The following is a 16,115-nucleotide window of genomic DNA, read 5'->3' as shown; positions in this document are numbered from 1 at the left end:
GGGATGGGTTGGCTAGGAAATCTTCCTTTTTCTCTCTCGGTTACAGCATTAGCAAGTTGACCCAATTGTGTCTCGAGTTTGGCAATGGATTGAGACTGATTTTGTAAGATTTGTTGGGTGGATTGCATGAATTGTTGTAAGGTGTCTTCTAAGGAAGGTTTTCTTTGTGGAGGGTAAGGTTGACTTGGTTGGGCATGATTTGAATTTGGCATGTTGAATTGGTTTCCTTGATTCATTTGTGGTTGGTTTTGTCTCCATGAAAAAATTAGGATGGTTTCTCCAATTTGGATTGTATGTGTTGGAAAATGGGTTATCAGAATAAGGTTTTCCATATGAATGTAAAGCATTAGCCTCTGCAGAAAATATTTCAAGAAAAGAAGGACATGATTGAGCATTATGACATGAACTAGCACATAAAGAACAAACATCTTTTTTAGGTTGCACATGAGAATTCATAGATTGACTTATTACTAAGGCTTCTACTTTTCTTGCTAATTTTTCAAATGATGTTCTTAAATCACTTTCTTCTTTTATTTCATATTTTCTTTCTCTTTTCGGTGAAGATTTGGCTCTAGACCTGGGCTCAGAATAATTCCATTGTTGTGAATTAACAGACAATTCTTCAAGAGCGTCCCAAGCCTCTTGCCCTTGCAATTTTAAAAATTTTCTGGTATGCATAGATTGAATCATTTGTCGGTTTGAAGGGGTTAAACCATCATAAAAATATTTTACAAGTCTCTATTTTTCAAAACCATGGTGGGGACATTTTAGTAATAAATCTTTAAATCTTTCCCAACATTCATAAAATTCTTCGTTATCTTTTTGATAAAATTCGGAGATTTCTTTTCTTAAATTATCAGTTTTGGAGATGGGGAAAAATTTAGCAAGGAATTTATTAAAAATTTGATCCCAAGTAGTTATGGTTCCAGTTGGAAGTGAGTTTAACCAAGCTTTGGCTCTATCTTTTAAAGAAAAAGGAAACAACCTAAGTTTAACCGACTCATCTGAAAATTTTTGAAAATGAAAGGTTGAGAAAATTTCCAAAAAGTCTTTTGCATGCATGTATGGATCCTCTCTTTCTAAACCATAAAATGATGGTAACAATTGAATGATTGATGGTTTAAGTTCAAAATGAGTGGCATTAGTAGTGAGCAAAACAATGCATGACGGAGCATTAGATGAAATAGGTGAAAAGTATTCAAGAAGAGTTTTTTCTTGCACAACATTAGGTTCTTGTTCCATTATGCTTAAACTTTCAAAAACACTTTCAATTTCACGTAAAGACACTAATTTTTTCACCAAACGATTTTTTGAATTACGATGCCAATGATGCATACAATGTCACAAAATTTCACCAAGTAACACAAACAATCACAAGAAAACAAATTTCTGATGTGGAAGATCAGTTAGAACCGCAACCACAGAGCATACTTATAACAAGAAGAGATTATAATATTTATATATATATATTTTGTTATGATTTTTATGATTTTTTATTTTTTGGTTTAACTTGTTCCCATGCCTATTTGATTCCACTTACTCACAACTTAATAACAACTCCCCGAGGTTAATTAATAAGCGTGGATGGGAACTTTGCCAAATTTCCTTTAAGCAAAAATTGCTTATGTTGAAAGAACAAGCTTTGTGTTTTAGTTTTTTTTTTCAAGTATTTTCTTAAACAATAAAATTACAACTAACTAAATGCGATAATTAAGAAAAAAAAATGACAATAGCAATAGTAAATAGTTATATAAAAATTAGGAGGCACTAATGCCATCAACTAAATGATCAACAAAAAATAAAAGCAAGGAGGCACTAATGCCATCAACCAACACTAATAATAATAATGATAATAATAATAAAACTTAGGAGGTACTAATGCCATCAACTAAGATAATAAACAAAAATAAAAGCTTTGAGGCACTAATGTCATCACTAGAGGAGATAGATTGTTCAAGTATGTAGGAGACACAAATGCACTCAACTAATAAGTATGTAGGAGGCACTAAATGCCATCAACTACCAAGAAATATATATAATATAATATATAAAAATATAAATAAATATAATTATAACTTTCTTTTTTTTCTTTTTCGATTTTTACTCTTTTTTTCGATTTTTTTTTATATATATATTTTTTACTTTATTTTTTTTTTTTTAAAGATGATAGTGCAAATAAAAATAAAATAACTAGTAGAAGAATGTTACTTACCTTATAGAAAGATCGTTTCTTTCTTGCAACTCCCCGGCAACGGCACCAAAAACTTGTTGAACCCAAAAGAGGGTGTTTCAATATTTATACTCGCAAGTGCACGAATCGTTTCGGAATATAATGTTCATGTAAATACGAGGTCAAACCCATGGGAGTTGACTAACATCAAAAGAAACTATTTCAAACAAAGCAAGAAGATTCTAACCTAGTTCCAAATATTTGATGAGATTTTGTTTTAGAAAAATAAAAGACAAGTAATAAAAAGACTTAAGATTAAATAGAAAAATGGTTTTCAAATGAGATATGTAAAATAAGATTATTAAGATATTAGAATCCACAAAATGCAAGTTCAATAATATTTATAAGTATATTGATTCCCAAGTTTAGATATAGTTGAAATAAATCACACTATAATTTTTTTCAAAATACATTTTCTATTCAAGCACAAGTTACTTTCAAAAAGGTAAGATTTTTCTTCACTTATATAAGATATAATTTCTAAGCATTAGTTGTGTTACAACCTAGTGAAACTACAAAAAATCAAAGAGATTATGTTTAGGCAAAATATGATACTTATGCTCTAAGAATTAGATGTGAATAATTTAATGAAAAACATGTAATCAAAGAATATCATATTTTTGCATAATGAAGAACTAAGTGTAATATGCTTTAACAATCAATAATAGATGAAAATTGCATATCTTTGATAGAAAAATCCATAAACAATGTTGCACAAATGGGAAATTAACATACAACAAAAAATACTATCTAGTTACATTTTGCTTCATCATCATCTTAATAATCTTGAAAAAGATTAGAACCTCATAACTAGATTGAAATAAAAATTACAAAATAACATACTTGACATGCTCTTCAAAAGATGAAAATGGTAGAGAGAAAATAGTGAAAAAAAGAGAGAAAAATATGAAGTGTAGAAGAGGTTGAAAAGATGAAGAAGAGCTCCCCATATGGTCTTACAAGACTCTATTTATAGGCAAAATATGGAGATTAAATTAATCAAATTAAAATAAATAACTTGATTAATTTAATTGTGTTGGGAAGTGGTAGGATAAAAAGGGTAAGTGTAAGGATATTGGAAAGATGAAATGTTTGGTTGGATAGAAGATTAGTGAAAAACTAGGGTAAAAAAAATGAATTAGGAATGTTTATTTAGGTAAGAAAAAAATAGGGAAGAGTGAATTGATATTTGAGTGAAAAGAAAAAAAAAACATTGGGAAGAAAAGTATGATTTTTTTGGCCTTTTGGTGGCTGTGTTGGCAGTTGAAGGCTGCTGTGCTGGGCTGGGCAGGGCTGGCGCAGGCCCAAAGGAGATGAGGCAGCAGTGGGCTCGGGCTGGCTGGAGCATGGGTGAAGGCAGGGAGATGTGGGCCTCGGGTGGAGTAGGCTGGGGCCATTTGTGTGGCTGTGATTGACAGCTGGCGGCATCAGCAGCTGAAGGAGGCTTGGAGTAGATGTTTGCTGCTGGGAGGAGTGCTCAGCTGGAGCTGGAATTGGAGGCATGGGCCAGGCGGGCCTCTGGTGGCTGGGCCGAATGGCTATCTTGCTGTTGGGCCTTTGAGAAAATGCCACTTTTCTTTGTTTCTTTCATGAAAATGCCACATTTTACCTTTCTTTTTTCAGCTTTAAATCTTTTCTAACACAAATCAAACAACATACTCCCTACAAAATAAATCATAAACTAAATTAAAATTAAATATTTTCACTAATAAAATATATCATATAACTTCCATGAAAATATTAATTAAAATTTAATTTACATAACATTTAATTTCAATAAAATCATATTTTTGGCATTCAACTAACAACACTAATTTCAACTAATTAAATTACAACATAAAATAATAAAATATCTATAAAAACATATAAAAATCTAGAAAATTACAATAAAACTAATAAATGCAAAATTACTTAAAAACTTAATAAATCAATTAAAAACTCAAGAATTAAGCAATAATTAGTACATAAAAAGTGGTAAAATAGCTATATTTTGTAGAGTTATCAATGAACTCATTGGAGCTTATTGTAGCTTGCGTTCATGGATCCATCGTCCGTATGTCGTCTCTAGTAAAAAGTACAGTGATTAGCCACTCTAAGGCAAAACAGACAATTAAGCATTTCTCGTCCTGCGTCACTCCTCGGCCGTGGCGGCCGATAAACTGACTATGTACATTCAGCCCCGCAGCTCTCCCTCTCAGGATTGGTCCAACTTGCCTTTGATTTTACCTGCACCATGTAGCACCCGTGAGCCAAGGCCCAGCAAGAAAACACAATAACAGAGCATAATCATTCAGCAGACACTCAGATAACTCATACCGCATAAGCATGTACTCAACAGTCTAAGCATTCATGTTAATCAAGTATTCAGCATACCAAGTATATCATTTCATATCAATAATCAGTTCACATATGATAACTATAGTTAGCGCCCTTAGGCCGCACCCTCTATTTATCCCACTTACTTCGGCCCGCTTAAACCAAGCTCAGTGAATAATAAGCTGTCCTCAGCTACCAGTGGTCGAGCCGCGCCCTATGCGCAAGTATTGTTTACGGCATCCTTAGGCCTTCTATCACATGTCCCATGGAATAATACCATCTATGACATCATACAGATATAGGGAGCTCTTAGTCCCATCACAAACACATAACCGGGTGCAGTTTTCTTACCTTTAGATTTTGCTAGCTTTGTTCAATTTGATCCTCAAGCACAATCCCGTCTAAGCCCTAGTGTACACCTAGTCACAGCCACAGATCAGAATCATCACCAAACCTCAAGTCCAAAACCTAGCCTCGGGACCAATCCCGAGCCCTCGGGAAGCCTTAATTCCACCAAACGGGGTGGTGGAATCAAACCCCGAACCCCCGGGCAAAAACCCTTAGAAATAATCCAAAACCCCCTTTCTGGAAACAAGGTAGCACTACAGTGCCCTAAGGAGAGTGCTATAGCTACAAATAGAGCCAAAAGGCACAGGAACTTTAGGACCTAGCGCTATAGTGCTAGTCACAGCACAGCCCTGCACAACTTTTTCTCCTTCGAATTTTCCCGAGCCAAACCTTCTCAAAACTCAACCAAACCTCAACCAAACTTCAAAACAAGCCTCCCAACATCCTCAACTCATCCCATAAGTCACAACCACACAAAATTCAATCACATGCACCCCAAATCAAGGAAATCACCATAGCTGAACCTAAAGCTCAGAAACTCAATAAAAACAACAACTGAAACCACATAATTCAAGTGACCAAGATTAGAGCTTCTTACCTTAAACAGAGAAGTTCAACCTTAGGCTATCCTCCACTCTTCCTTAGCTTCCACTCCTCAAAGTTTCAGCCTCAATTTCCTTATAATTCCCCAACAAAACTCAGCTCAAAATCCATGACAATACTAAGAACTAGAAACTGAAAAGCTACCTTGAACCTTACCTCAAATGATGAACAGCCCTTGCTAACTCTTCAAACCAAACCAGGGACCCTAGCCTCAAGCTCCTGCCCAGACTCTCTCTGAGTTTCAGCTCCAAACTCCTTCAAGAATTGAGGAAGAAACCTCCAACCGAGAGAGAGAAAGATAGACTTCTAATTCCCTTTTTTTTTCCTTCTCTTTTCTTTCTTTCCTTCAGACTTCTAAGACCTTCTACATATTCCACTAAGGTATAAAGCCTAATAACACTTATCCTTTATAATCCAAATGACCAATTTGCCCTCCCTTTATCCCTAAGCCTTTAAATCAACCTAGGGGCATTTTGGTCATTACACCCAATTCCCGCTAATTCCTCGAGTATCTCTAATATTTAGCACTTAGTTCCCGACACCTAACTAATCACCAATTATATTCCTCAATATCAAAACAAACTCTAATATATTCTCTAAATCTCTCAGAAATACCCTAGGCTCGACCCGAGCCGGGTATAAGTCCCCGCCGTGACTTTTTCGCTGAATTGCTCACTAGGATCGCCTCGAGTCACAGATTACAAATATATCCTCATAATAATGTGGTCTCGATAATTTATCACAAATATATACAGTTATGCCCTCAACGGGACAAAATTACAAATATGCCATTCTAGCCTAATCAGGGCCTACATGCATACTAATACACATAGTCATGCATCTGAGATATTCAAATAAATCATATAACATGCGTTTAATAATTAAATCACATATAATACAATTATGCCCTCCCGACGCACTAATCAAGGCCCTTAAGCCTTATTAGTAAATTTGGGTCGTTACACGAGCTATGGCTATGACATACTGGTGTTGCCGACCTTCGAACGAGTTAATGCAGTCCTAAGTTCCAGTCGTACTACGATTTGATAGAAGACAACATATCCAAGCTATATTCCACACTTTTCTTATTCTTTCAAACATTCATTTATTAACAGCTTGTATTGACATCATGTATCCCGAGCTGAATATTTAAGCTTGTGTTCTCGAGTACAATAGATACATTTTTCATTCTCTTAAAAAAAATTTCTTCTCCAAATCTCTAGATTTCATGTGTTGAGTACATCTAGAGATATAAATTTGTCTTTATCATTTTACATGTCAACTCACGTCCTAATGTGTTAAGGACTAGCTTGGAAGATCATGGTGCGGATCTCATTGTCACTCGCGTAAATTGGATGCTCATTATTAGTTGTAAAGGATAATGATGACACTTGATAGGCTATAAGAGGTATTAAATCTAACTTTTATATGTTTTGATTTAATGTATATATATGAGATCCTGACTTGGTATTAATGAAAATACTATTTAAGGGTTTTTTTTAAAGTTGTGGGGTCTGAATCACACTTTTAAACTCTCTCTCTTTCTAAAAATGGTGACATTAATTTAAAAACAAAAATTCAGGAAAAATAATAGAGAAAATCATAGCAAGATGTGACAAAAATACTTGGAGAAAACGTCACTGCTGGTGTGCAACTCCGGCTGGCGGTTGTGAGTGTGTGACTCTAGTGACGCCAGTGTGATTGTGAGTGTTAGAGTGAAGGAGAATAAAAGATAGTGAGTGAGGGTGAAGGCTTGTGTTGTGTCCGGCGATAGATGTCATGAGTAAAATGAAAAGGTTTTAACCTAATTTGTATAAGTTTAATTTATTATTTTATGCTTTTAATTACTAATTTTGTTTTTTTATTATTAAGTAAATATAGTAAATTTGTCATAAATAAGTTATAGTCTGTTTGAAAAGTCATATTATAATTGAAATTGAGTATAATTTGATGTATTTACTAGAATTGACTTATTTGTTTAACTATGTAATAATACATTAACATGTAATTAAAGATAATTGAAGTGTTCTACTTACACTCTCTAATTCTTAGTCCCATAAGAATTGGGTGCGAATACTACTAGTTTTAAATAGTAATTGTTGCATAATATCATTTTAGTGTATAATTATTTATTGTCTTATCAATCATGATAATAGTAATTCATATGTACCACTTGACATATTTTATATTTTAAAATAAAGTATAATTACTAAGTTATGTAATTACTATCTTAATAATTACACAATAATTTCTAAATACACTCTCAATTGTTTGTTCTCATAACATATTTATTCATTTGTAGTTATTCGTATTAAATGGAAGAATTTAGATCCAGTAGATCTGATATTCCACAAAAGTAAAATAAAATGGAACGAAATTACCGAACAAAATTTTCTGGCTGAGTCGCGGACAAAGTCGCTCTCTTTAAGACGTTTCGCGGCTCTGCCCCAAGTGTGCACGGCAGTCTATCAACCACGCCGTCCCCAGGATAAAACAGCCTCTGTACGAATCCTCCCTGCACCGAGATGTTCGTTCTTGTACACCCTTTATAAAAAAATTGCTCTCAGAAAATTCTCGTAGAACCCAGGACCCAGTAAGAACAAAAGGAACTCTCTGTTTGTATGTTTTTTTTTTCCAAAATAGTTCTATCTTACTTATACACAGAAAAATCCCCAAAACGTCTAAAAATGTTTTTCTAATAAATTAGAGGAGGATTAAATGGCTGAAACGTTTATCTTAATTAAAATAAAAACCGTTTTTGTTTTATTAAAGTGAACGTTTAAAATTTAAATAAAAAAGGATAAACGTTTAGATACCTTGTTAAAAAAAATAAAACTTAAATACGACACCACACCACCCACCAGCTCAGCTCGATCGGACGGCGACGCGCGTGTGTGGTGGTCAAGTGTGTGAGTCCTCACCCATTCGCACAAAACTGGGTACCCTTTGGGGCACACCCCAAGTCATTGCATTTGCAATATATATACACTCTATGAAGAGTGTTCCAAATCCATGTGGGACTTTTCCCATATCACACACAACTCTAATGTATCAATTTTTTAATAATTCATTTAAAAGGTTCCAACAAGATCAACTTAATTTTGACCCAAAAAAAAGTTTAATGGTTAAACTTAGTTTGACATAATACTTCATGCTAAATTTAAACATGTTAATTTTGTATTGTTTTTTAGTTGTGCTATATCTAAATAGGATCTATATAGCGTGTCAGTAAATTAGTGTTGGAGTAAGTAATGTACCAATGTAAGTGTCTTAATTCCAAAATGTAACTAACAAAAAAAAATCCATTGAAATTAAGGTGACCCCTATTATCGACGTATTAGTTGGGTGGCGTTGACGTGGAATGGAGAAAAGACTTGAAGTGTCTAATTATCCGCCACCTATACTCAATAGCCTGTACCGAAGTAACTACCAAACGATATTATCCCTTTTCCTCTTCTAAATTTTGTCAAGGAAGAAAAAGAAAATAAATTATGGACTACCGGAACCACCTCCGTCCTTGACCGTCTCAAAATTCTCAACTCTCTACCGCTATTAACGGCCCCAGGGATAGGGTTTTCTTCTCTTTGCAACTCTACAATCAGGGTTTGGAGTTTGATTAAAGAGAAGGCCACCCATGTCTTTTCTCTCTCCCACTTCTTGTCCATGGCTGTTGTTCGTCTTCTGCGTTTTAGGGTTTGGGTTTGGGAACGCTCTTAAGCTCCCTTTTAGAGTCAATGACGTGCTTCCGGTACTGCCCCATCAGGTTTCGTGGCCGGTTCTCAACAATTTTCATAGTGCAGTGGATTTGTTGCCTTATTTTGTTGGATCTGTTTCTCCGGGCAATGGGACTATTGAGTGGAAAGGAGCTTGCTTTCAAGGTAACGAGGCTCACATCGAGTTCACCGGCGGTGTTCGGGAACAACCCATTTTGGGAGGTGGTGTCCTTCATCTAAAGGTGTTTATTATTTCCTCTTTTGTCCTCTTTTTCTAAATTATGATCATCATCGGTAGTTATTAATTTTTTCTAATGGAAAATTTTCAACTGAGTTTTGAATGTTAAGGGAGTATTAATTGATTGGTTCCTTGGCCTCAATTTTGCCATCTTGAAATCAGATGTATTTATTGTATTCCTGTATTTGGAGGATTTGGTTAACGCTATCACTTAAGTCTGTAAAATTGAAATTATGGCCAAATCTCATTTCCTTGACTTGTGAACTTTGGAGTAGTAGCTATATTATTCTCCACTTAAATGAATATACGGAAAATTGTTTAATCGGACATTAATGCTTTGAAAAATTGTTCCGGCTTTACTACTAAGGCACGGTCAATATTGTATACTTGCCTCATGGCCCGGTAAATTTCAATCTTCATTGCTATGATTGAGATTTGAAGTACCAGAGGGATAGACCAGTTAATGATCTTAATGAATGTTGGTTTCTGTTTTGCTGTATATTATGTATGTATGCATATGTATATGTATATATATATATATATTTAAAGTTAAATTTTACTGTTCTTGTCCTGCAGACATCCGAGGCCCATAGCTGGACCTGTATGGATCTTTATGTTTTCGCTACACCATACCGGATAACATGGGATTACTACTTCTCTGCTCGAGAACATACACTAAAATTTGACTCATGGGAAGAGTCTGCCGAGATGGATTACGTATGCTCTAGTTATTTTTATTTTATGTGTGCATTGTATTCCACTGTCCATACTAGACATGTTTGTTGCATTAACTTGACTCTTTAACCGACATTGTGAGCAGGTAAAGCAGCATGGGGTTTCTGTATTTCTCATGCCATCAGGGATGCTGGGAACCCTTCTTTCTTTAGTAGATGTTTTGCCTCTGTTCTCCAACACTGGCTGGGGTCAGAATGCAAATATAGATTTTTTGAAGAAGCACATGGGTGCCAAATTTGAAAAACGTCCCAAGCCTTGGCGTGGAACTATAGATCCTAAAGATGTTCACTCTGGTGACTTTTTGGCAGTTTCAAAGATCCGTGGCCGGTGGGGTGGATTTGAGACATTAGAAAAATGGGTAACAGGTGCATTTGCTGGCCATACAGCCGTGTGTTTGAAGGACAATGAGGGCAATCTCTGGGTTGGTGAATCGGGACATGAGAATGAAAAGGTATATTGGAATTGATTACAGCTGTTATACATCTACGCATATGTCTTGAGCTCTCAGGCTTATATAGGTTATATTTTTATTATTATTTTTAAAATTTTGGATATGTGGTGTTCATTTAAAATTGTTTGCACAAGGATGCGTATGCACGTCTTTGGAACAATTGAGTGTAAGTAATGAATTATCATGATGATCACGTCTATCTGCAGGGTGAAGAAATTATAGTGGTAATTTCTTGGGATGAATGGTGGAACTTAGCACTTGAGGATAATTCTAACCCACAGATAGCCTTGCTTCCCTTGCACCCTGAGTTGCGTGTAAAATTCAACTCATCAGCGGCTTGGGAATATGCTTGGAGCATGTCTGGAAAGCCATACGGATACCATAACATGATATTTAGTTGGATCGACACTATGTCTGACAACTATCCTCCCCCTCTCGATGCTCACCTGGTATGCATCTATCTACAAGTGATGGGAAAGTTAATTATAGAACGTAGTGTATTTTTTGCAAAAAATTATATCTTGTTAGTATTCTTGAGCTGAATAGCCTCAACGGTTTTCATTGCTTTGGTTTTGTTATCTAGTCATGTAATTGCATGCCCCTTTTTCATGCACTAGGGGTAAGAAAGAGTATGTGCAGTGTGTACCTCCTCATTGTTTCATAAATTTCTCACCATTCATTTATCAGCACCATACAGGTATACTATGCTTGTTCGAGCATAGGTGTAATATAAAAATAACGGGTTCATTTTGCAAGTACTCCATTAACTAATGGTATTTGTTTTCAGGTTGTTTCTGTCATGTCTATGTGGACTAGAATGCAGCCTGCGTATGCTGTGAGTATGTGGAATGAAGCTTTGAATAAGCGGCTTGGGACCAATGTATTTCTGCTATCCTTGTGGTCTATAAGGCCCTCTTTCTCTTAATATTGAATGTGTTCCTAATTTTCACCAACACTTTCTTTCAGGATTTGGATTTGTACGAGATTCTAGCTGAGACTGAAAAGCGGGGGTTAGCATTTGATCAACTGCTTGCAATTCCAGAACAAGATGAATGGGTATACAGTGATGGAAAGTCTACAACATGCGTTGCTTTTATCCTTGCAATGTACAAAGAGGCTGGAATCTTTGGGCCAATTGCAAACTCTATTCAAGTTACTGAATTCACTGTAAGTCATTTTATGAGTTAATCTGGAGGAAGCTGATTAGCTGTTTGCGGTTACTGTATTTAATCCTAGCCTTAATAACTTGTTGATCAGATTCGTGATGCATATATGCTTAAGATTTTTGAGGATAATCATACACGTCTGCCAAGTTGGTGCAACACTGAGAATGGACGACTTCCATTCTGCCAAATCCTTGGCGAGTATTGGATGGAACTGCCTGAATATGACACAGTTGAACCGTATGCTCACATGAATGAGAACTGCCCCTCGCTTCCTCCTAACTATGACAGGCCTGTTAAATGTTAAGTAGCTCAATTGTGTTTATTATGTAGTTATTACTTGTACAATTTTTAGTACGTCTAGGAAAGTAACCTCTGACATTTCGACAAGCATTTTGTGTTTTCTCGTTTTCGCAACATTTATGTTTATCAGTATCTGTATATAATTGCCACCTAGTGCTGTTATTCAGGTCTCCTAAGAATAATAGTCGAAAGAGAAAGTTGACGTTATTCCAGTACTTGAGACTTGATAAATTGTTAATGAAGCTCTTGGTGTATATGTTCCCGCAATATAAGATTAGATCACATATATGGCATTCACCTTAGTCACACGTGAAATTTTGTCTAAGTTCAAATCAAATGAAGGCCAATCAATGTACACGGTGCATGTAAAAAAATAAAGAATTGAATTTATTGCGAGAAGGTAATGAAAATGTAACGAACAACAACAAAACTGAGTTAATGCCTAAAAAAACCCTTAATTGATAATGTGTAGAAAATGGAAACTAAAGCCCTAGTGCTAGTGCTTTCTTGTGTTCTTGTGGTACTTGGCTTTGATCCAGCGGACGCCGATGGTAGCTCCAAACTTGACACTCATGATGCCACGAGAGGCAGTGGCCTTCGTCTTGCCAAAGCCATCCTCCATCTTCTTGGAATATTTACCCTTGGGTCGTCCACCAAGGGTCCTTTTCCCGTTGTCCATCTACACAAATTCTTTGAGCCCAAAATAAAAATTATAATAATAAAAAAAAAACAGAAAGGGAATTAAAATGGATTTAGTAAACTGGGAATGAGATTGATTGGTTGGTTACTTATATCTCTCTTTTGAACAATGATTTAGAGAGAATTTGGGGTTTGTATGTGCATATATAGCTAAGTGAAACCGTGTGGTTTTCCTTCGTAGCACCTGAATGTCAAAATTGGGGGTTTTATTCTTATGTCAATAAAATAACTTGTTTTTTTTTCTAGAACCGAAGACGAATGTGTAATTATATGTCGTCGTCTCAACTGTCAAACGAACCTTCTCCCTACAAAATTCAATATTACTAGTGTTAGGCTGTTATTAAATCACCGGGGTTGGTCAATTTAGAAACCCAAATTTTCCTAGGCCAGCAGTACCAACTACCTAAATACCAACGTAATACATGATGTAATTTCTTATTATTAAGCCTATAAAATAATGTCAAAATTAGGAACAAATTTAGTATTAAAAACTGTCTTTGTCAAACAAAGGGTCAGATACAATTTACGTGTAAGAAAGCTAAAACAACGTATGTATCCTAATTGTTTCTTCTTCTTTATATAAAATTATATATTTTTTTTCAGATGAAATTTGTTTGAGCGGTTGACAATTTATTTGTTGTATTAGTCTAACGAGGCTGTAAGTACTTCCTAAAACTAAATTTATTGCATAGAAAGAATCCTCTAATTGCTTCGCGTTTCAAACGACAATGGTTATGTAGTAGCCACGTCAGCGACATAAACAGTTCAACTCCCACTTTGATGGCTTCTCTTTTAAAATCTCATTTTTCAATTTCTTACTCAACACGAACAACCTTAGAAGTCAAATTAACTTCGAATATTCTATTCCAAACTCAATTATTTATTTACTAGTAACACTAATTAATCATCCAAACGTTGTCGTTTTAAGCAAGCTTCATACAAAACTTCGTTCAACAACTGAAACATTCAAAATGGAATAATTCAACGCGTTTGAATAAATGCCTCCCTAAATACAAAGACATGGGAATTATCAAACCAAACGATTTTGCCGGCTGTGGCCTTCTCTTCTCCCCCATTATCCCTAATCAAACTAGTACTTCTACCTCACTTTCTCTTGGATCAAAATTCATTTTCTTTCAATTCAAACAAAAATTCAAGCATAACCATCGCCCCAAATTTTGATTTGATAAATAAAGTTCAATTAAATAAGAAAAAATGGAATTCAAACTCCAGTACCTTTTCTTCATTGCTACGTGTCTATCGTCGTTTGGGTACACTCCAATCTCCGCTCGAATTTTTCCAAACATATCATCAATACCGCCGTGGCTAATCCCAAAAAACGACACTGTTTTAGGAGCCTGGGATGCGTTTAAGGAATTTCATAGTTGCCGTCCGGGGGAGAAAACCCAGGGCCTATCCAAGCTCAAGAACTATTTCCAGAACTTCGGCTACATTCCCAAAGCCCCTTTCAATTTCACAGACGACTTTGACGATGAGCTTGAATCAGCCTTAAAGACTTACCAGAAGAATTTCAATCTCAACGTCACCGGCCAGCTCGACCAAATCACCATCGAACATCTCATGCGGCCCCGTTGCGGAAACGCCGATATCATCAATGGCACCACTACCATGAACTCAGGCAAACCGTCGTCGGCTTCTAACTCCACCCATTTCCACACCGTCGGACACTACTCCTTCTTCCCCGGCATGCCGGTCTGGCCGGTCGGCCGCCGAGACCTCACTTACGCTTTCCTGCCGGAAAACGAGCTCACAAACGAAGTAAAGGCGGTGTTCTCACGCGCCTTCCTTCGGTGGGCACAGGTGACGCCGTTGACCTTCACTGAGATTCAGTCGTTCTCGGCCGCTGATCTTAAGATCGGATTCTTCGTCGGAGACCATGGCGACGGCGAGCCATTCGATGGGATTTTGGGGACACTGGCGCACGCGTTCTCTCCGACGGCCGGGAGGTTCCACTTGGACGGTGACGAAAACTGGGTGGTTAGCGGTGACATCAGCACGTCCTCAGTGGCATCGGCGGTGGATCTTGAATCGGTGGCGGTGCATGAGATCGGGCATCTGTTAGGGTTAGGGCACTCATCGGTGGAAAACTCGATCATGTTCCCGACAATAGCCTCGAGGACGAGAAAGGTGGAGCTTGCGAACGACGACGTTCTGGGGATTCAAAAATTGTACGGCTCTAATCCTAATTACGTCACTCCTCCTATGACTACATCTACGCCCTCCGTTCATCAGAGCGATACATCAAACGGTGGAGACTACAGTTTGGGATTCGGTTTACGGTGGGGCCCATTTAAGTTGTTATTGGGCGTTGGATTAGCGTTCATTTTATCGTAGATTTGTAGATAGTTATTTTTTATTGATATGTTAATTTATTTGATTATTTTTGGTTACTTGTAATTGGTTGCCTTCTAAGGTCTTTTGGTTGTAGTTATAGGTTGAGACCGAGTTATGTGGAGGCAAGGGCAACTATGCTTGATATTTTAGATACTATTACTATATTCACGTTACACCATCATCGCGTTTTATCTTCTAGTTCTTTAGATCCATTCATTATAAGCATTAATTTCTTTATTTATTTATTCATTCTTCAGTCTTAACCTATATTTAATATATGAATCTTATTCTTTTCAATCCTTTATGTTCGTAGACTTAGTTTCTTTTGTTCAAAGTTCATCATACACTGTTTTTTTTTCTTTCTTTCAATTGAATAGAAGTAGTAGTTGTGTGTTTTATGGTTTATTGATATATCTCTTCTATACTAGGCAGAAGCAATATGCAATCACGTTTACTTAGTTTCAAAGTTATAAACATTGTCTATAATTTTAATAAAAATTGGTTTACTTTTTTTTTAAATATATATATATATAACAGAATGAATTATAATTTTATAGTATATATAAATATTTATATCAATAATTTCTACATATATGATACATATATATAAAATATTAAATTCTGTTTTTTATGATTACCGACTTAATTATTCAAATTAAATAATTAATTGCTGAACTGTTACGGAAATGTTTAAACGGACACAGAGACTGTTTGAACAGAAACCAGATATGTTTAAACAGTTTATCACCAGAAGATAAAAACGAACATAAGGTAAAGAACACACGAAATTATACGTGGTATCAACAGTCTTTGCAGATTGCTACTAGTCCACGAAGCCACGCCTAGAGAATGAAATTTATTAGAAGAATATCTAAACGATTACAAAACCAAATTGACTTATACAAATAAAGACTCCCTCTTGAATTTGTCGCAATTGTTGTAATCTAAACTCCTAATCAAA

The 16,115-nt window shown here is 35.8% G+C and overlaps 2 protein-coding genes and 1 non-coding gene across 3 annotated transcripts; all 3 read left to right on the top strand.

Annotated features, from left to right (window-relative positions):
* Positions 1 to 748: 748 nt before the first annotated feature.
* On the top strand, positions 749 to 855 carry LOC133827973 (small nucleolar RNA R71). The gene has a single exon (XR_009890619.1). It is a non-coding gene; the product is annotated as a small nucleolar RNA R71 (small nucleolar RNA).
* Positions 856 to 8,926: 8,071 nt separating this feature from the next.
* Positions 8,927 to 12,307, top strand: LOC133823198 (uncharacterized). Its single transcript, XM_062255821.1, has 7 exons — positions 8,927 to 9,452; positions 10,025 to 10,165; positions 10,269 to 10,634; positions 10,841 to 11,083; positions 11,422 to 11,514; positions 11,601 to 11,801; positions 11,892 to 12,307. The coding sequence occupies exons 1-7, from the start codon at positions 9,132 to 9,134 to the stop codon at positions 12,102 to 12,104; spliced, it is 1,578 nt and encodes a 525-aa protein (XP_062111805.1). The 5' UTR covers positions 8,927 to 9,131; the 3' UTR covers positions 12,105 to 12,307.
* Positions 12,308 to 13,775: 1,468 nt separating this feature from the next.
* LOC133823199 (metalloendoproteinase 2-MMP-like) lies at positions 13,776 to 15,327 on the top strand. The gene has a single exon (XM_062255822.1). The coding sequence runs from the start codon at positions 14,015 to 14,017 to the stop codon at positions 15,152 to 15,154; it is 1,140 nt and encodes a 379-aa protein (XP_062111806.1). The 5' UTR covers positions 13,776 to 14,014; the 3' UTR covers positions 15,155 to 15,327.
* The last annotated feature ends 788 nt before the right edge of the window (positions 15,328 to 16,115 follow it).

Source organism: Humulus lupulus, chromosome 3 (genome assembly GCF_963169125.1).
Source record: "Humulus lupulus chromosome 3, drHumLupu1.1, whole genome shotgun sequence".
Taxonomy (NCBI): Eukaryota; Viridiplantae; Streptophyta; class Magnoliopsida; order Rosales; family Cannabaceae; genus Humulus; species Humulus lupulus.
The sequence above is the reverse complement of the archived record's forward strand: the minus strand, read 5'-3'. Positions and strand labels throughout refer to the sequence as shown.

Coding starts and splice junctions, on each gene's coding strand:
- LOC133823198 (XM_062255821.1), top strand. CDS start 9,132: ATGTCTTTTCTCTCTCCCACTTCTTGTCCATGGCTGTTGTTCGTCTTC. Junction 10,166..10,268: donor AGTCTGCCGAGATGGATTAC/GTATGCTCTAGT, acceptor CATTGTGAGCAG/GTAAAGCAGCATGGGGTTTC. Junction 11,515..11,600: donor ATAAGCGGCTTGGGACCAAT/GTATTTCTGCTA, acceptor ACTTTCTTTCAG/GATTTGGATTTGTACGAGAT.
- LOC133823199 (XM_062255822.1), top strand. CDS start 14,015: ATGGAATTCAAACTCCAGTACCTTTTCTTCATTGCTACGTGTCTATCG.